This window comes from Conger conger, chromosome 7 (assembly GCF_963514075.1).
Source record: "Conger conger chromosome 7, fConCon1.1, whole genome shotgun sequence".
NCBI classification, from domain to species: Eukaryota; Metazoa; Chordata; class Actinopteri; order Anguilliformes; family Congridae; genus Conger; species Conger conger.
The window spans coordinates 49,348,799-49,369,904 of NC_083766.1; the positions used below are offsets into that span (position 1 = coordinate 49,348,799).

The 21,106-nt window shown below is 44.3% G+C and overlaps 1 protein-coding gene across 1 annotated transcript; it reads left to right on the forward strand.

Moving 5' to 3' along the window:
• The first annotated feature begins 6,651 nt into the window (after positions 1 to 6,651).
• Positions 6,652 to 20,325, forward strand: rps6kb1a (ribosomal protein S6 kinase b, polypeptide 1a). The gene is made up of 15 exons (XM_061247479.1): positions 6,652 to 6,849; positions 9,735 to 9,778; positions 11,084 to 11,204; positions 11,399 to 11,467; positions 12,477 to 12,624; positions 13,568 to 13,625; positions 15,465 to 15,565; positions 16,893 to 16,983; positions 17,100 to 17,190; positions 17,762 to 17,869; positions 18,045 to 18,107; positions 18,258 to 18,335; positions 18,437 to 18,544; positions 18,864 to 18,976; positions 19,357 to 20,325. The coding sequence occupies exons 1-15, from the start codon at positions 6,778 to 6,780 to the stop codon at positions 19,604 to 19,606; spliced, it is 1,515 nt and encodes a 504-aa protein (XP_061103463.1). The 5' UTR covers positions 6,652 to 6,777; the 3' UTR covers positions 19,607 to 20,325.
• The last annotated feature ends 781 nt before the right edge of the window (positions 20,326 to 21,106 follow it).

Sequence of the window (21,106 nt, forward strand, 5' to 3'; positions counted from 1 at the left end):
GTCCTGGCCAAGAGGTATTCACATGAAATTGGACCACAAATTCCCACATATCCTTTTACCAGCTACACTTTTGCACATATAATGATTGAATAATATACTGTTCCTGATTTCCTCTGTGGTTGCATGTTTGTTACACAGAATGGTGTCAGATATTTAGACTAAAAGTAATATTAGAACTATTCATTATGAGGAACCCCTTAGTAAACACAAAACACATTTGCAAAGAAGAGTGGGCTAAGATTCTTCCACATCCTTGTAATCAAATTACAGGAAGCGCATGGTGCCAGTCATTGGTGCAACCAGTTACATAGTTTAAGGGGGCAATTACTTTTTCACATGGATAATAAACAGTTGGCACCCCTGACTGGCAATGCATAAAAAAAACTTAAAAAAAAAAAAGACAATATAATTATCGAGATTAATTTAAATATGTCAACATGTGAAGATTACTGTACATTGTTGACATTTCAATGGAACCAACCAAAATGAAATATTCATCAAAATCTAGGTTCCATAATTATTGGCACCCCTGGTTTAGTGCTTGGTATATCCACCTCTGGCAAGGATAACAGCATGGAGTCTCTTGACAAGGCGAAGGAACACATTTCCAGAGATTTTGGACCATTCCTTTCTGCAAATCCTTCCATAATCCTTCAGATTCTTGGGTTTACGCTTATCAACTGCTCTCTTCAGTTTAGCCCATGGGTTTTTGATTGGATTGAGGTCTGGTGCCTGAGATGGCGATTGCAGAACATAGATTTTGTTGTAACTGAGCCATGGATTTTGAAGTATGCTTCCTTTGGTCTTGCTGGAAAGTCCACATACAGCCAAAATTGCCTGATACTTGGTGGAATACATTATAGCTATAATATAATATTAATTGCTTTTAACCAGTGCCCCTGGAATAAAACAGCCCCAAAGCATCACTGTCCCACCACCATATTTGACTGTGGGTATATGGTGCATCTCCTTTTATGCATCTCTGTTTCAATGCCAAACATGCTGATGCTGTATCTGACTGTCTGTCTCAGTCTCATTTGGTCATTTAAAGTATGACTGAACAAAGGTGCAGTGGTCAAATGTGACCAAAGTGAACATTTTGGTCAGATACAGCAGGTCAAATATACACTTCTTTATGGATTATCAGTCAAAGAGATTATTGATTTCTCAATCATGCAAAGCTTTCAAGAGTACAGGAGTAAAGTCAAGTAAACATTTAAAAACAACTGACAATTACCAAAGTGTTGTCCAACCTCAATACATTACACAAAGACAATAAATGCACCCTGATGATGAGGAAGATCATAAGCAGATATGGGGCCATACAGCAGCCATCATACATAATATTCAGTTCTTGGGGGGTGGACTTGCAGCGACCTGTGGCTCAGGTCTCAGGAACAGAGCAAGCATTTGGAAATTTGAAGCCTACTCCCAGCCTTGTGTGGACAGATTAGCAATGGTAAGCGACATCCTTGACTGTTTCCGGAACCCTCTTTCTGACGCAAGTAGATCTCCTCACATCCTGCGAGGCCTCCCAGTAGCTGCCTGTCATGGTTTGAATAAAGGCTTTGGACACTCTGTCAATGAGCAGGATCTGAGCTGGGGCCAAGAACCCATGCTGGTGTGTGCTCACACATACAGCACACACTACATAGACGCACACTCCACACACGCAATTATTAATGAGCAGATTTAGCAGTTGCCCAGATACTGGCTCATATTCCATTTTCTATATACTGCTGGAGGTGTCTGATATTGGAAGGAGAAACAAAAATGCCAATGACATTGTGCTTTTGTAAAGAACAGATGATTCTCCAAAAGTCTAGTCTGTTTCATTATCTGATGGTCGGGCTTTTGTGAATGCATTTTTGCACATCTTTGTAAATTATTGGTCATTTTAACATGCCTGTTGGAAAGCTGTATTCAGACTCCTTTAAGCACAATTGAAAACAATTCAAACAGCACAGTACAGTTTCATAGTGTCCCATATAAATATTTTTGGACTTAATCGCAGCAGTATATTATTATTGTTATATATGATTATTATTAATAGTTATTATAATAACTCCATATTAATCACAGTTAACCTTGTAGGTGATGTCCCATGTCATGGCACTGCAATGACTGTATGAAGCACAGTTGGTGAACAGTTGAAGAGTGAAAGGAGTGTCTGTCAATAGAATGTTTTAATTGTAGCTGTAACCCAGCATATGGCTTCATTTCCTTCAGCTTCTTTGCATTACATTATTACATTACATTAATGGCATTTGGCAGACGCTCTTATCCAGAGCGACGTACAACAAAGATAACAAACAGGGCCTATTTGCTCATCTGATTTTTTATTTATTTATTTATTTTATTTTTTTCGTAATACCGCAACACGCAAATGTATGAACAAACTGCTTACCTAGCCGAACAAAACATCCTAATACACAAGTAAATATCACAGGTAAAGACAACAATTAAGGTTTACAGGGAGATCGGGAGGGACAGGGTGAGGTGCAGCTTGAAGAAGTGCGTCTTCAGTCTGCGCTTGAAGATGGCAAGAGATTCTGCTGTTCTGACCTCCACTGGGAGTTCGTTCCACTACCGTGGAGCCAGAACAGACAGTAGTCGTGAGCAGGAGGTGGAAGTTTGGAGTGGGGGAGGCGCCAAGCAGCCTGTGGTGGCCGAATGAAGAGGTCTGGCAGGGGAGTAGGGTCTGATAATTTTTTGGAGGTAAGCTGGGGCTGACCCCTTAACCGCTTGGAAGGCTAGCACCAATGTTTTGAATTTGATGCGAGCCATGACAGGCAGCCAGTGGAGGGAAGTAAGCAGGGGGGTGACATGCGTGTGTTTGGGAAGGTGAAGACCAGACGAGCTGCTACATTCTGGATAAGTTGGAGGGGTGGCGGACTCTGGGTGACCAGCCAAGAGAGACTTGCAGTAGTCTGGGCGGGACAAAAACATTGCTTGGACCAGGAGCTGGGTCGAGTAGGGGGTGAGAAAGGGGCGGATTCTCCGGATGTTGTATAGGAAGAACCTGCATGACAGGTCACCGGCGTTCTCAGAGAGGGACAGTCTGCTCTCCATCACCACGCCGAGGTTCCTCGCACAGGGTAATGGCATCAGTGAGGTATCCCCTAGGGAAATGGAGAGATCCCGATGGGGAGAGGTAATAGCAGGAATGAATATCATTTCAGTCTTACCTGGGTTGAGCTTTAGATGATGGTTGTCCATCCAGCTCTGCATGTCACTCAGGTAAGCAGAGATATGGGCTGAAACCTGTGTGTCAGATGGTGGGAATGAGATGAAGAGTTTGGTATCGTCCGCATAGCAGTGGTAGGATAGACCATGAACAGTGATAACAGGACCAAGGGAACAAGTGTAAAGAGAAAAGAAGCGGGCCTAGGACTGAGCCCTGGGAAACACCTGTGGCAAGGGGCCGAGGTGTCGATACTGTACCAGCCCAGGCAACCTGGAAGGAGCGACCAGAGAGGTAGGACTCGATCCAGTTCAGGGCTGTGCCACAGATCCCCGTTGGTGACAGAGAGGACAGGGGGATGGACTGATCCACAGTGTCAAAGGTAGCAGAGAGATCTAGAAGAATGAGGACAGAGGAGAGGGAGGCTGCTCATGTGGCATGGATTGATTCACTGACAGAGAGGAGTGGCCAGGTCTGAAGCCAGACTGATGGGGGTCAAGCAGGTTGTTCTTAGAAAAGAAGAAAGTTGATTAGAAGCAGCTTGTTCAATTGATTTAGATAGAAAAGGAAGAGATACCGGGCGGTAGTTCTTGATGATAGAGGGATCCAGGGTAGGCTTTTTTAGCAGTGGGGTGATGTGGGCCCTCTTGGAGGATGATGGAAAACAGCCAGAAGACAGGGAGGAGTTGACAAGGGAGGTGACAAATGGGAGAATGTCAGGTGTGATAGTCTGGAGGAGAGAAGAGGGGATAGGGTCAAGGGCACAGTTTATAGGGTGGTAGGAGAGCAGGAGTTGAGAAACAGAGTCTGCAAGGGGAAAGAATGGAAAAACGGGCCTAGAGGGGGGAGGGCCACACAGAGGGGGGTGGGGGTTGCAAAGGATCTGCAGATGTCTGTGACCTTCTCATCAAAAAAATCTGCAAAGTCATCAGCAGCGAAGGAGGACTGAGGTGGATGAGGCGGCGTGCTGAGGAGAGAGGAAAAAATAGAGAACAGTTTCCGGGGTGAGAAGTGCAGTTGTGAATTTGTGTTTGATAGTATTCTACCTTGGCGGCAGTGACAGCAGAAGAGAATGCCGCCAGGATAGACTGGTAAGTTGTGAGGTCTGATGGGTCTCTGGATTTTCCCCACTTCCTCTCCGCTGTGTGGAGGCTGGCCCTGGAGGTACGGAGGGTGTCAGATATCCAAGGACTGGGAAGGGATGTGCAAGGTAGCTTTGAGACATGGGGACAGATAGAATCAAAGGCAAAGGAGAGAGATGAAAGGAAGGTGGCAGAGTCAGTGGAGAGTTTGGAGAAGGATTCGAGAGGGGGGGGGAGAGGCAGTGACAAAGGAAGAGGCTAAGAGGGAGTGGAGGTTACGGCAGGCTGAGGAAGTACGGGTGGGAGGAAGGGGGGGAGGATGAGATGAAGTGGTGATCAGATGCAAGCAGAGGGGTAACTGTGAAATTGGAGCATGAGCAGTTCCTCACGAAGACAAAGTCTAGGACATTGCCCACCTTGTGGGTTGGAGGAGAGTGTTGCAAGGAGAGGTTGAATGAGTGGAGAAGTGGTAGATAGGCAGCAGCCTGGGAGGCTTCAAGGTGGAAGTTGAAATCTCCGAGGAGAATCAATGGGGTGCCATCCTCAGGGAAGGAGCTGAGAAGGGTGTCTAGCTCATCAAGGAAACTTCCCAGGGGCCCTGGAGGACGATAGACAACTGCAATAAAGAAGTTAGTAGGGTAGGATACTGCAACAGAATTATATTCAAAAGTGTATATGGACAGGTCAGAAAGGGGAGAACAGAGAATTTCCATGAGGGGAGATTAACAAGCCAGTACCACAGCCGGATGGCCAGGGAGTGTGAGGGAAAGAGAAGGAGGATGAGAGGGCAACGGGAGTGGCGGTGTTGTCAGGTGTGATCCAGCTCTCAGTTAGGGCAAGGAATTGTAGGGACTGGAGGGAGGCATATGCAGGGATGCCTTCCAAGTGGCAAACTAACAGTTCCAATGTCCTCACAGGGAGTCAGCGGGGGGTAGCAGATGTTGGAGGGGTTCCGGCACCGTGGAGGCCCATGTCGCAGGGGCGTCTTCTGTGAGGGAGAGAGCAGACTGGGATGGGGTGAAACATAACATAACAAACTGGGACGCTGAGCACACCTATTTCTATAGGCTAAAATCCCTTAAAAGGAATACCAAATCAGGGCTAATCTAGTGACAAAGTCCAGTGCTATTAAAACAAATGTTCAATCACTTAACAGGTAGCCAACCAATTTCAGTGATTAATACAATGATAAAACAACCTAGCTCAAGCCCCAACCTCAGCTGTTCAAAATAACAATTTTAAAATCTATTTTACCGCGTCTAGTGGAACGGCCTGCAGCGGTACCAACACACCTGGTTAAAATTATGCACTCATTTTTCTATTTTAGTTATTGTTTCTATAATGTAACTAAGATGTTATGTCAGGGGTCAATATGCTTTTCTATTTCTTGTTTACTGCCATAACTATCAGGCGCCAGGACCGAAGAACCAATCGCAACCCAAAACTTGGAGGAATACAATGGACTGAATCTGCAGAATGACAAGCAGATCAAACAGGCAGGGTCAAGTTTATAGTTGATGTCACAGGCAAAAGTCCAAACACAGAAAGGCAATCCAAACAGGCAAAGGTACAGAGCATAATCCAAAAGTCAAAATTCAATAAACCAAGCAAAGTTTGATAACAGGTCATCCGAAACAGAACAGAAGGCAGATGCAAAAAAAAACCAAAAAAAAAAACCTTGGTATATACAAAGGGAGTCAATGCACAAGGCAGGTAGAAAACCATTGGAAATTATGGTCAACACACATAACAATCTGCCAAAGAGAGAAACAGGTAACAAGACACAGGTGAGTGAATGACTACGGAAAGAAAACAAGGACAAGAAACAGAAAATGCAAAGTCTGTTCCTTGCTGCATTGTTTATTTATTAAATATTTGTTCCAAATCAATTTGGAGCAGTTGAGATATAATGAGAAACAGTTTCAACAAAAACTCATGCTGAAATTGACATCAAACTGGGCTATTGTCAACATTTATCTCTTTCACACATATCAAGAATTATAAATAGAAATCAACAAACTTTTGAACGATTACCAAAATTAATTAATTGTATGAATTAATTACAACCAGAATAATGGATAATAAATAGACATTTTGCTGAGAAGTTCTGATTTGGATTATATTACATTTTGTAGTCCACTACAGCTTAAAATTGTCTTTGCCTCATCAGCCAACATTCAAGATATAAATAATACTGCATAACTGAGGACAATGTATCTGTAGAATACATCACAGCAATCCATATTTGCCATTTTTCTAACAACTTTAAGAGCAAACGTAACCCGTGTAGCCCATGGCGGTATCGAAGTCGAACATTGCGCATGCGCCCGTGAAAGTACATTTTCTGGGTTGCTTTGTTTGTTTTTTTTTACCTCTGGAATTTTGTTTGGTTGGTGGCGCTGTGCGCATGCCCAATGCTGATGCCGGTTATGGCGGCGGTGTGTATGTTTCCATGAGGCGGTTAGCAAGAGCCATTCCCACGGACTGAGAGAGCAAAGAGAGACCGAGGCCATGGCTGGCGTGTTCGATATTGACTTGGACCAGCCAGAGGAAAATGTCTCCGACGATGAACTGGATGAGGGGGTAAGCAAATTAACCTGGACCGGTAGCGTGGATTTGCACACTCTTAGGCCTGTTTAGCTAACAGGACAACACACTGCCATTGCAGGGAAAGGCCCGATTCTGACAGTGACATCGATGGGACAATAAATGAGGGAAGGTGTAGCTACCGTGGCCAACAAGTTGGTTAAACAGTCAGCTATAGATGTTACACATCGTGTTGCTTACAATCGTGGCACTCCTTGGATATCTATAAACTAGATAACTAGCTAGATATACAAGCACATGTCGAGTCGGCTAACGTGGCTTAGTAAACATCAAGATATCAAATTTCGATTTTCCGCTCGGAAGATAAGCAGATAACGTCTTGAAAGCTAGCTAACTAGCTGGCTAATTGGATAGTTGGCTTCTGACAGGGGGATCTCTCAGAATCGGTGTCTGGCTGCCTGGATTGATTTAACTTTAGCTAGCCTGTAAGATAGCTAATTGCTTTTACCCGTTTTGAGCAAGATTGCTTTAATTCATGGCGTGCCCGTGTATCCGACATACTTAATAATGGCTAGCGATAAAGCTGATGCTTTAAAGATACCGGAGTTATAGCCGCCAATATTCTACCATCCCTGTTTGACTGATGTATGGGAAAGTGCTAGAGCTACCCCGTTTAACCCAGTGGTGCAACTTAGCAAATGTTTGCAAACCAGTCGGGTTGTTGCTTCTGGTGATTTCATGTGTTGGTCAACGTCAACATGGTTAATTAACTGTTAGATGGCCAACACATAAAATCACCAGAATCATGGAGCTCATCATAAACATTTGCTAACCGTTTCTTGGCTATGGATTTGCAATTGCACATTTGGCGCAGTAACGTTATGCTAGGCTAACTGACTGAATATGTAACTTAAACTATGCATTTTATAAGCTTTAATTTTCTATCGTTGGCTAGTAGTTTGTTAGCTAGCCTAGAATAGCTGCGGATCATAGCGGTGCCGTAGGGTACTTAATGTTACTCCGTCACTCATAATAAGTAATTTAAGGTTAATTTAGCTCGGGGGGGAATTGACGCTTATTAAATCTACCGCAATAGATGGTGAAGGGTTTGTGCAATACAAGCTTTCTTTTCAAACGGGACGTGTGGTGGTGAGGCTTAAATCTCAACAGTGAATGTCGCTTTGAGAGAGGGCAACTAGCGAGCTAAGTTACTATTTTAGGACGAATAGTCGAGTGTAGCTCCGGTTAACTTGATGCATGTAGTGCTTCCTCGCTTGGCAGTTGTCAAATACCTGAAGGGATGCCGTCAAATAAAAAAGGGATACAGTCGAACGGAGGAAACCATTTCGATATTATCAGTCGAGGGCGACGTTCAATCCTACTTGAATTAGATCAGGGTACATTTAGTTTTTAGTATTATTAAAATAATGATTTGAAGGGGAATGTAGATTATGTACGTAGGAGCAATTAAATCAATAGACAAGCGAAACGGTTTAGCTAAGCTCCTGTAGAAAAGTTTATGAACGCTCAGCTGTAAACCCAAACCAATTTTAGTGTACTTGTAGACAGTGTAGTGCTATACTATTTATACGTGGAAGTGGAAGATGATTTCTTATAACATGAATGCTACTGAAACCTTTTACCCTTCAGTACAAGGTGAATCCCAATCATTGCAACACACATATCAGAGGTGTGAGTTAAATGCTAGCTACATTGCTGTGGTTTCTGTCGTGTTATACCTTTATTATATGATAAGATTTGAGAGTCGTATCTAGCTAGCGCATGCCACTAGAGCCATATTTCTGATTGTTTGTGGGGATTGTAGTGGATTCCTTCGTCGCAGTTTATTCTGAAAGGCCATTGACAAACCCTGAACACGTCAAGCACCGTGTGTTATGACACCAAACATCACAGAGTGTGCTTATATTTCTCCATGCACTGGGCTAGTTCAAATTGTGTGGTATAACAGTGCGCTTTGATTCATTATGACAACCTTAGCTAAAAGATGTGTGATGCAAACAGTAACATTTGAATATGGTCTAGGCCTAACCCTAATGAGTTGTTGGATCATTTCATGGATTTGGTGAATGTTTGAGCAAAATCCTTTATGCAAAAGCCTAATACAGTTTTACGATGCAGAGAATTTGATTAGGGTTCATTTGAGAATTCCTTACACATTTGCTTGACGAAGGGTGTTGTGATTTTTCAATTATTTATTACATTGTCAATTGCAGCCATTTTAATGGATGTATGTCATGTTTTGTCAGGGGAATTACATATTCTGCATCACGTTGTCAAGCACTGAACCTAACCAGATTTATTTTGTTGCCCTCAAGGGACTTTTATTAGCAAACAAGTTTTGGAACACTGCCGATTATTCCTAATGCTCCATCTGGTTGGCTTATTAACCAAAATGTATTCGGTGATTTAATCTAAATTTTAAATAGTTTCAGGCTCATATGAAGAATGTGTCTTTCATTGTCGGTCTTTAAGGCCATCAATTCTCTTAAATGTTTGTTACACACTGAAAAAAAAGCCATGGCTTGTTTTAAGTTTCTGTTTGCTTGACTAGTGAAATTTTCTTACCTAATTGGGAAATTTTGAAATTAGTAAAACTGTGTCACCTCATTGGTAATAGTTGGTGGTTCAAGCCCCAGTGCAGCTGCTGGGCCCTTGACTAAGACCCTTAACCCTGCATTGCTCCAGGGCCCCTGCTTAGTCTAAACAACTATGTCACTTTGGATAAAAGCGTCAGTTAATTGACCATAATGCAAAATAAATAAGGTAAGACTAAAGTACTTGAGACTGACTTCTTTTTTGTTTTTGCAGGCAGTGAAGTGTATTGTTTTACATGTGACTGTTGAGGTGAATAGGGTTTTCTTAAAGGCCGTTTATGAGTGAAGTCTGTTTCTGATTTGCAGGCTGAGATCAGCGAGTACATGGACCAGTGCAGCGGTTTTGAATTGTGAGCATTATTGTGTTTGTTTTCTCATCTGTGGTTCTTACTGTTTTATAGACAATCACATTCACTCACTGTGTGCACTTTATTGCCGAAGGTATTCATATCTGATAATGATTGGCACATTGCTCCCCAGATCTTATTTATTTTTATGCTTCCTGTCATCGTGTCATCTAAGTGCAATTGCTTTGTACAATTAAGTGTTGCTTGTTTTCACTCGTTTACAGCCTAAAAAGACAATAAGCAGAACATACAGTAGTTTAGTTTGTATGTGTTTTTTATACTAGCACAATACAAATCAAACACCCAAGCATTGCCAAGTGAAATGCATTTAGCATGACTCAAAGACACTTCAGATTTAGTGGCTTCCACTGGTGTGTTTCACTAAGATGCGTGCTGTGACGCAGTGATGCATGCTGGGATACCCCTAGGTGGAGCCGCGATTACTAGCGCTATTGCCTCACAAGAAGGAGGTTTTGGGTTCTCCCTGTGTTTGTGTGGGTAACACCTTCAGGTATTCTGGTTTCCTGTTCGGCACCAAAAGACATGCATATTAGTAGGCCCAGACGGAATCTGCAGACTTTTTTGGGGGCTTTCTGCGGGGTGTCCAGAGGAAAATCTACGGTGTGAATTTTTCGCTAATATGATATTAGGTGTACTCTTGCCATCTCCATTGACCAAGGCACTGGCCTCAGAACTGGAGATGGTCCCTGGGTGCCTCCCTGTGGCTGCCCACTGCTCCTAAGCAGCTAGGATGGGTCAAATTACCCCATGGGGTTCAGTAAAGTACTTGTATGTTTGATCATCTTACCATTAGCAAGCATCTCCTGTGGTCAGGTGGGCAGCCTGTGATGTAGTTCAGGGCCTGCAGTCCTCTAGTGCCGTAGCCTTGGTGGGTTTGCCAGCAGGGTATGGGATGACCGATGTGTACCAGTGGAACTGATAAGAAGTTGATTGATATTCCAAATTATGGCGACGCAGGAAGACGCGAAGAGTTGATGTTAGGATGTTAGGGAACTGTCTTTGAGAAGTAGTTTTCTCTTTCTCTCTTTCACTTGGCATTTTTTGGGTGCTTTATTTAACACACTTTCTTATAACCTTTTTTTCTTACACTATTTGTGGACACTTGCTATTTTTATATATTGCTTCTCACAGGTGCCGTTTGACAAAACCTCAGATGTATGTAGCATGCATAGGCTAATGTAGATGCTTATGTGATTAATATGAGTACATTTTCTTTGCTGCCTTTGTTATTGTCCGTGTCCATGAGATATACAGTATGTTCAGTAAATGCCTTGTGTATCATTGTAGTAACATGGATGACTGTGAGAAGTTTGAGATATCAGAAGACAGTGTTAACAAGGGAACGGAACAGATTCGTCCGGAGTGTTTTGAGCTGCTGCGGGTCTTAGGGAAAGGAGGTTATGGCAAGGTAAGGGACCAAAAATATGTTTTCTTTACTAACTTACTGAAATTATTCACCATTTTTTCTTTATAATTTAAATGTCACTGTCCACTTTTCATGCACTTTAGCCAAGAATATTTAGTCGGCGAAACATACTGGTAGTGCTGGCCTTTCCACTGTTATTAAAACTTAAAAACATCTCTCTCTTTTTCTCTTTTGAGGTTTTCCAAGTTCGAAAAGTGTCTGGAGCCACTTCAGGAAAAATATTCGCCATGAAAGTCCTTAAGAAGGTATGGTTTCAGAATAACGCAGAAATCCCTCTAAGTGTATAGCGCTAAGGATAAAGAGCACTGTAATGGAGGGATGGAGAAACAGCCGCCATGGTGGTATTTTAAAAGGGCTGGCACTCTGCCCACCGTATTTGCATTGGGTTGCGATGCGCTGATCCGACGCGGCGTCATGCTCTAACGGGCCACTGCTGGCCCGACCGGCTGCGACCGCCTCTCTGCGCCGTCGCTTTCCTGGAAAGCTCTTTCTTTCCCTTTACCTCCGTCTCCTTTCTTTAATTTTGACGGCTGCAGTTCCCGTATAAGCTTTGCCCACCGTGACTGCGTTTCCACGAAGCCTGGCTTCTGGTAATCCCTGCTAACGGCCGGCGGCCTGCAGTTACCGCAGCTCCCGTGGGGCGTGATAATGAAGCAGTGTGACTGGCCTCAGATGTCTGTGCCAAGTGAAGCAAGAGGGCTGCCCCTGGATCTCCGCAGTCAGCCAGCTCCTGTTTTACTGCGCTCTGGGCAGCAGACCGTCTCCTGCAGCATGTGGAATGGCTTCTTTAAACGTCTGTGACGGAACCAAGCAGCGAGGACTTCATCACCGCCCAATTCCTCCGATTCACCGTAGCCGGTTCATCCGGTTCATGAGTCAGATTTCTTTTGGGCAAGGGCGTGATAAGGTTAGATGAGAACGTACAGTGTATCGCTCACCTCATAACTGGAACAGGGCAGCACGTCCTTAATGAAAGGACATTGTCTGATTTTGGTAAATGTTGCCCACCTGTGAAATCTGAAAGGTGCCGAAACATTAAAGATTTCAGGGCGCCAAGCCAGTGAATCTGGACAACGATTGTGTTTCCCACAAGTGAAAAAGCTGAGTAGAGTTTTTCTGTAAAAAAACGCTGCAGCTGGCTGTGTTTCCGAAACCCCGCGGGCTGTAATTGTCTCTCCTGCCGTAGCCGCGTACGAGTGGCCCTGTGTCCGCATGTAAGCAGCCCCGTGTCTCCCGTTTCCTGTGACCTTGCAGGCCATGATCGTGCGGAACGCGAAGGACACGGCCCACACCAAGGCCGAGCGGAACATTCTGGAAGAGGTGAAGCACCCGTTCATCGTGGACCTGATCTACGCCTTCCAGACCGGCGGCAAGCTGTACCTCATCCTGGAGTACCTCAGCGGTGAGAGTGCGCCGTGCGTCCCCTGGCTGCGGCCCAGACCAGGGCTCTGTCCCTCAGGGAAACGCACAGGCCGCCCGGCCTAATGGAGGCCAGGGGAGGGAGAGTGATAGTTATGCTGGTGTCTGAACGAGACGAGGATTAGGAGGAGCTACTTGTTTATCCCAGTTATTGTTCAGTCTCCGGGACAAAAAAAAGGCTGAATTCTGCTTTGGTAAATGGTGGCCATTTCTGTTTGTTTGTTTTTTTGTTGTTGTTTTTAACCCCCCCAACTACTGGACTCTCTACCCCTACCACCCAAAGGATTAGGTTGCTAAGTTTGCTACTTCTCACTGTGAATATAAAACTCAAGCAAACAGCCATATGTAACATCAGCTCCATTTCTGGAAGTCAGTTTGTACGACAGTTCATTTGATGAATGCATGTTCACTGGAAAGTAAGGGCTCTGCATTTTTGTGCTGGACTGCAGCAGCAACAACCAAATTCGTTTTTCTGTTGAGGGATAGGATGTGCAGATGGCTGACACCTTGCTGAAGAATGTTCCTGAAGTTTTTTAGTGTTATAGTGCAGCCTGAAGTTCTAGGCATGGTAATAAAAGATGGTATGACTTTCCTGAATTTGAAATATGCTGTTGAGCATGTCTATTACAGAACATGGATCTTCAATGGCGATAAACTCACCAAATATATTACATATGTTCGCTTTGCTATTTATCACGGTAAAACAACACTTGGCTATGTTTAATATAAAATAAAACAAATAAAAAGTGTATTCCTAAGGCGAAGGATTTTTAGGTCCTGGTTTGTATATACTGGAAAACGTTTTTGTCTGAATTATACAGTTCCAACATTAATTTAATGCATCTGCCAACTGAAGACCTGGTGACATGGGAAGAGGTCTGTTTATAGTGCATTGATAAAGTAACCTGGTGTGTTGTAACTCGTAGGTGGGGAGCTGTTTATGCAACTGGAAAGGGAAGGAATTTTCATGGAGGACACAGCCTGGTAAGTCATTTTAAAGTTGAGCTTTCTTCAGTCAAAAGCAAAATAACATTTATTCAGCATTTGGTTTTACTCTGCGAAACATGCTGCCATGGTTACAACATAAGAAATAAATCAAAAGCTTAGCATTCATTGTTTACTGCTTGTTGAAAGTTCCCTGTTGCTTCCCGACCAATGCAAGAAGCAGGTGGTGTTGACAAGTGAAGAAAATTGGTTGCATGTGATGAGTGAAGCGATGGTCAACAGTTATGGTGAGACTGGCACAAAAAAGTCCCTGTGCATTCTGGGAACATGAAGCACCGTGCTGAGCACTGATTGGCTCTGAACTGTGGTTGGGCTCTCAGAGTTGCTGGATACATCATAGACATCCCTCAGTACTATTGGTGCTGAAACTGTCCCGTTTTCTGGTGGTGAAACCACAGTGCCTATCGTCTCTGTTAAAATCCGAGCCGTGGCAGTACCAACTGGCCGGAAGCTTCATTAGGGCTATGTGCGAATGCTGATTCCATCACCCAGGCTATCGTAGGGTCCGGTCAGTTTGGGATCCTCCTTTCTCCGCTCTCTTGTGACCCCGCTGGTCAATGGGGTGCCCGAGGACAGCCAACATGAAAGCTCTTCTGTGTGAGTTTGGCTGTAGTCTGTGGTGTAAAGAAAAGCTCCTGGTGAGACCGCATGCTTCGGAGGAGAACCATGAAGCAGTGGCAGCTGCTTTTGGTCGTGGACGGAGGCAGCTGTGGGTGGTGCAGACAATTGCTGTGGGAATTGGACGTGTTGAGCACCAAATTCGTAAAAAAAGAAAAGGGAAAAACGCGGTGTGTTGAAGCACCTGTAACCATGCTGCCTGCATTGGGTCCATTTGTTTGTGTGTGCTTACTAATGCTCATCATCACAGCGGTTGGCTAGGTTGTCAGTATATTTAGATCTCCTCTGTTCGGCTTACTTTTCACTTTCCTTCTATGAGGTGGTTACCTGTGTGCTCAGTTATAGCAGTGTGCATTCATGTCAATAGGTATTTTATTTCCTTATGCGTGGAGTGCATGAAAAAATAAATACATTAGATAATTAATTGTGCTGTAAAATGTAGGCAATTTTTGGGAATGTATTATAGATGTAATATAAATTTTTAGTTGCTATAGTAGGTCTTTGACCTCAAACTAATATTGTATCATCATGGTGGTCTATCACAAAGTTAAGAATAAAAGCCAGAACCACTGTTTTTTTTTTTTTTTTTTTTTTTACTTGAGTCCATGTTCCAGTTTTGGAAGCGTTCTGGTTTTCATTCTGTGGATTTATCCAGCAATCCGGCTTCATGATATACCACCCCAGGAGCACTTCCTTGTTTTTGTTCAGATCCTGGCGTGTGGTAAATAATCAGGTTGTTATTTTTAGACTGAAGACCTTTGGTCTAGATGCCATGGTGGAACCAGTTTTGGAAAAATGAGAACACTAGTCATATTATGTAAACAGAGCAGATATCGGGGTGGTTATGGCCTAGGAACGGTGCGCGGTTTGACCAGAAACGATGTGGTAATCTGATATTGTCTGACCCTGATGAAGGCACTTTGCCAAAACGTTGGTCAATAAAATGCAGCATTGCCGGTTTGATCCCGCCCTGGGTGTGTCGAAGTGTCCCTGAGCGAGACACCTAACCCCAAAACGCTCGTGACGAGTTGGTTGGTGCCTTGAATGTCAGCCAATCGCCGTTGGTGTGTGAGTGTGTGTGAATGGGTGAATGAGAAGCATGAATTTTACAGCGCTTTGGATAAAGGCGCTATATAAATGCCAGCAATTTACCATTTACTTTCCACAAGCAGGCTCTGAAGGCTGTGTCTCTGCTTGCAGCTTTTATCTGGCGGAGATCTCCATGGCCCTGGGGCACCTGCATCAGAAAGGCATCATCTACAGGGACCTGAAACCAGAAAACATCATGCTCAATAACCACGGTAATGCCCGGCGGAAGCGCCTCTGCTGCAGAGAGCTAACCCCAACAGGAAGATGTCGCTCTGCCACTGGCTCATGTCTCATTTCTAGCCGCAAACGTGTTTAATCGCTAGAACGGAAGTCTGAAGCCGCAGTCTGCAAGCCGCTTGTTTAGTGGCTCTCCGTGTGTGCGCTTGAGCGAGTGCCTAACGGCTTGTACTTCCTTGTAACATCCTTCTTCAAAATCAACATAGGACTCTTGACTTAACCCAGAGCAAAACCTTTGTTATCCGTAGATGGATTTCCGGATCAAAGCAAATTTCTCTGAGGAAAAAAAAATGAATGGGAGTTTCACATAACCGTCTCTGTCAGAGACAGACAGAGCCATTTAATCTGGCGTTTAATATTGGATATTTTTATCCGGACACATTTCTCTCTTAGGTGGCACTGGATCCACTGAATTCTAATGCTGCTTTCCAACCTAAAAAAGCTAACGGCTGTTATATATGTCACTGGTTTCGGTTCCATGAGAAGGGTTTCAAACAACTGTACGAAGTAGAAAAATATACACTTTATTAAACTAACGGGTAATGGCCATTGGCAACGTGTGTGAATGGTAACTGAAAATACAGCCAGATACAGCCCTGTGCACGATGATGTTATTGTGCGATGCAAAATGTTGTAATTTCTTTGAAAGGATTCAGGAAAAACGAATTTCTCCCATAGACTGTCAGATTTTTTTATTCGGAACCATAGATTTTCCAAAATAACTTCTGAGGCTTATTAACAGTCCATGTGGACTGCCATGTTGCGCAACACTGCAGGTAGTGAATGAAAGATTTCCTTGCAAAACCCCCTCTTTCTGCAAGGCGGAAGTGTCACCACGCTGAATGTCCTGGCTCCTAGTGCTTGGGTCATTCAAATTTACAGCGGAGGCAACACTGGTTGAATTCTGTGTGCTTTTGTGATTGACTTGCGTCGGATGAGCAAGCTGAGCTTTTGATTGTGGTAGCAGTATTTTTACAGGTTTTTAACATAATGAAACATATTTTGCAGCTGTATAGGCATAATAGGCCTCACATCCAGTTAAATCCCCAACTTCCATGGATGTATTTCTTTACTCACAGTAATTTGTGACCTACTTAAACTCTTTAACACAAGGGTGGGATTTCATTAAAATGCTACCATCCGTCTTGATAGTTGTGGTGTCTGTGAAACTGTACCGTTTGCAATACATTTGTAGTGGTGCCGAAAGCATTCAGGGAATGAGAGTAATTCATATTGCTTAACCTCATAACGGAAAAGAAAAGATGTTAACTGATATTTCCTTTTCGCTCTCTTTTGCCACAGGTCATGTGAAGCTGACAGACTTCGGACTGTGCAAAGAATCGATCCACGACGGCACGGTCACCCACACTTTCTGTGGTACCATAGAGTACATGTAAGTTGCCTCCGTACCGTCTCTGTTATTCTAGATTGCATACACATTGTTAGGCTGCTTTGAAGTGGATGTGGCTCCTCCAGGGGCGCTCAGCTCTCACTGCTGCTCTGCCGCAGGGCTCCAGAGATCCTCATGAGGAGCGGACACAACCGAGCGGTGGACTGGTGGAGTCTGGGGGCCCTAATGTACGACATGCTGACAGGCGCGGTGAGTGCTCCCTTCATGTTTTACCTGCCATTCAGACCTCAGTGGGCAGTCCCCTGTTACTGGGTGGCGCTCTCTCTCTCTCTCTCTCTCTCTGTCTCTCTCTCTCTCTCTCTCTGTCTCTCTCTCTCTCTCTCTCTCTCTCTCTCTCTCTCTCTCTCTCTCTCTCTCTCTCTCTCTCTCTCTCTCTCTCTCTCTCGCTCTTTCTCTCACTCTCTCATCCACACACACACACACACACACACACACACACACTCACTCACTGTCTGTTTCACGCCTGGTCTCTCTCTCTCTCTCTCTCTCTCTCTCTCCCTCTCTCTCTCACACACACGCACACACACATTGTCTTGCACTGTCCGTCTCTATTGCTGTTTCTGACACTCTCGCTCTCTCATATAATTCGGTGTTGTTTTTAAAATGGCTGTTTAGATGGGCCTATTCCTCCCTTTCCCACTATGAGGCGTTTCTGAACAGCTCAGAAGTATGTAGTTCTGTACTGTGTGTATTTGGTCTTTTAAAAAGATGGCAGCAGGTGAATAAAAAGGACATTCTTTTGAATATTTTTTTTTTTTAGCCTCCCTTCACTGGTGAAAACAGAAAAAAGACCATTGACAAAATTTTAAAGTGCAAGTTGAACCTCCCACCCTACCTCACACAAGAAGCCAGGGACCTTCTAAAAAAGGTGTGTATGAATCACTTTCTGTCAATATGAACGCCACATTTACCATAAACCGGAACATCTTGTCACAGAATATTTGGAACTCGAAAGGGTTGTTATGTTGTGGCGTTTGGACTCGCTCTGGACTTTGAATCATCTTATCAGCAGATTCCCTGAATAGTGGCATTTGTTTTTGCAGCTGCTTAAAAGAAACGCCTCATTACGACTTGGGGCGGGACCAGGAGATGCCACTGAAGTGCAGGTGAGCTCCAGAGCTGAGCAGTGAACTGCTGCCATTGGCCAGCGCTGGCTCCAACCCCATGCCCGTCAATTCAGATGGCCGCTTATGATTGGTGGAAGAGGCGGTGAGTGTGGCCATGCATTCAATCATTGTGTCTTCTCTTGTACCCAGACCCACTCCTTCTTCAGACACATTAACTGGGAGGACCTCCTCGCACGAAAAGTGGAGCCTCCATTCAAACCTTTCCTCGTAAGTTATCACGCACAGGGTGGGGCCGGTGGAACACTGCTGTGTCTGTGGCCGTGAATGGGCTCATTTGATTGGCTCTCCTCCCATCCTCATCTCCATAGCAATCTGCGGACGACGTGAGCCAATTCGACTCCAAGTTTACGAGCCAGCCCCCCGTAGACAGCCCTGACGACTCCACGCTAAGCGAAAGTGCCAATCAAGTCTTCCTGGTAACAGCACTCATGTACTCTCTGATGTTTTACGGGTTTGTACCTTAGCATGTAGTAAAATGTCCTCTTTTTACCTCGGATAGAAACTGGCCTTTTTACGAGAAACAGATTTTAATGTTTTGCATCTGTGCTTTAACTGGAAACTGTTCTGCTTTGCCTGGCACAAACACAATGTATTTTGGGAAGAGGTCGGATGCAATTGCTCATCCGATCCTCTGTATTGTTCTGCCGTTTCCTGTTACGTGGTTTGTAGCAATTTTTCTGGGATTAATTACCTGTAGTCACGGCTGATTTCAATTTCCTGTGATGGCTCTTGCAGGGGTTTACATACGTAGCTCCGTCTGTGTTGGAAAATGTCAAGGAGAAATTCTCGTTCGAGCCAAAAATACGTTCGCCGAGACGATTTCTTGGAAGCCCAAGGACACCCGTCAGGTATATGTTTGAAGTGGTCACGACACTCTCTCCATTAATGTCTGCACTGGATGTACATTTCAGCTGGTCAGCTTGTCCTGCAATAAACTTTGTGCTGTTTTGGTCATGAATAAGTTTGAAAGAGGTTAGCCTGACATTTCAGTGGTATATAAATTTAGTAGTGTTCTATGGAAAAGTCAGTAAATGTCTATAAAGTGAGCCTTTAGTCAAGTGTGCATTCAGAGTCATTTCCATTATTTGTTTCCTTTCCAACCTTGGTACTGCTTTGTCTGAAAGCAGTACCAGGTTAGAAAGGAAAGCCTTTGGTTTTTTGGAATGCTTTTTTGAAATTGTAAGCCACAGGGTCATAATGCCATCTTCTCCCACCTCCTGTCTCGCAGTCCTGTGAAGTTCGCTGGAGGCGACTGCTGGCCCCGGGGGTCCTCACTGCTGGGAGCTCCCACCCTGCAGACCCCCACAGAGCTGGCCATGGAGGTGTCCGCCATGGAGCAGATGGACGTCACCACCAGCGCAGAGGCCTCGGCCCCCCTGCCCATCAGGCAGCCCTCGGGTACCAACACGGGGTCCTTCAAGAAGCAGGCCTACCCCATGCTCTCCAAACGGCCCGAACATCTACGCATGAATCTATGACGTTCAGCTCAACTTAGGCTTCGGTTTGTTTTGTCTATATATTTTTTTTTCATTTTTTTAGGACTATTACAGAGGACTAAAACTGACCGCCAGCAGTACCATACCCCCTCCTACCATGCACCCCCCTCCATTTTATGAGCTTGTGCTGCAGTGGGCTTTAGGGGGAGACGCTGGCCTACGGTCATCGTGGGGGTCAGAGGGGTTGGTGTGGTCAGTTTGATCGAGTGAGACTGGGCCTGACCCCTAACCGCTAAGATGAATTTCTACTATTATACCATTGCAGTGCGTCAGGGTAATTGTGCGAGTGCAAAAAAAAAAAAAAAAAGTAACCCGTTTCAGCAACAGCCATCAAAAAAAATAAAAAGAAGGAAAAAAAAGTGATTGGCCATTTGCTGCAGACTGGCTGAACGCGCCATGGTGCTCCACTCGAGTCGATCAAACGCTGTCGAGGAACTGCTTCCGTGAATGCTTTAAAATATTTTCCAGTGTTACTCTGGGTGCAGCATTGCTTTCCTGTTCAGAATGACGTGACTGAAATCATTGGACTCTGAGAGACTGTAACAGAAGTGATAAAATTACTTTACCAAGCAGGGATTCCCTCGTAAGTCTTACATAGTATATCCGAGTGCTGCAGAAGCATGCAGCCGAAACACTATTAAACCAAGGAATCGACCTATATGACCGCCTCAATAAAAAAATCGAAGTGTGTACTTTTTAAATACGGTTTTCTTTTTAATTTCGATTGTTTTGTGGTTTGATTTCAGAGTAGATTGAGTGCATGAGGGTAAGGAACTCAGGTTTTACTTTGTCCAGCCATGACAAGCAAATGGTTTCATCAATGGGGGGGGGGGGGGGGGGGGGGAGAACCACTAGCAAATTGACTTGGTGAAGTGCTGCACGCGCCATTGCTGTTGAACATCCTCCGACTGCAAGATCTGTCATTTGCCTCAAACCATTAAAACGCACCCGTTTATAAAAGCTTCGATGTAGGACTTCAGGCACTGAATGTATTCCGGTCCCCAAATGCCTTTGAGTATCTGACACCGCATTATTCTTCCTTAAGTAACAGTATTACAAAGTTCAACGATTAACAGTGCTGTGGCCTGGGGATTAGTCTGTAGAGGCCCCAGTCACTTTTGATTCAACATGAAAAGAAGTTAATATGAAGTGGACCTTCTTTGGTGGTCTTACTGGTCAAAATGAGCATGGGATAAGAACAGTGGAAACATTGAGTCTTTTTTTTATGCTTCAGCTTAATTTACGAACCCCAAACTGTAACGAAGAAAAATCCTTAACACTGCCTTATATAGTTAAAAAAAATGCATCACGTAGAGACTTGTTGGTAGATACCAGCAGAACGGCTACCTTTGTTAGCCAAGTCATGAAATCTCCTCAAAGTTCAGAACTTGTCTTAAGCCTTTCAGCGTTGCATTCCCACGGTCAGGCCAGCTCGGGCGGGGCTGAAAACGTGGGTCCATCCATGAGACTCCATGGATGGAC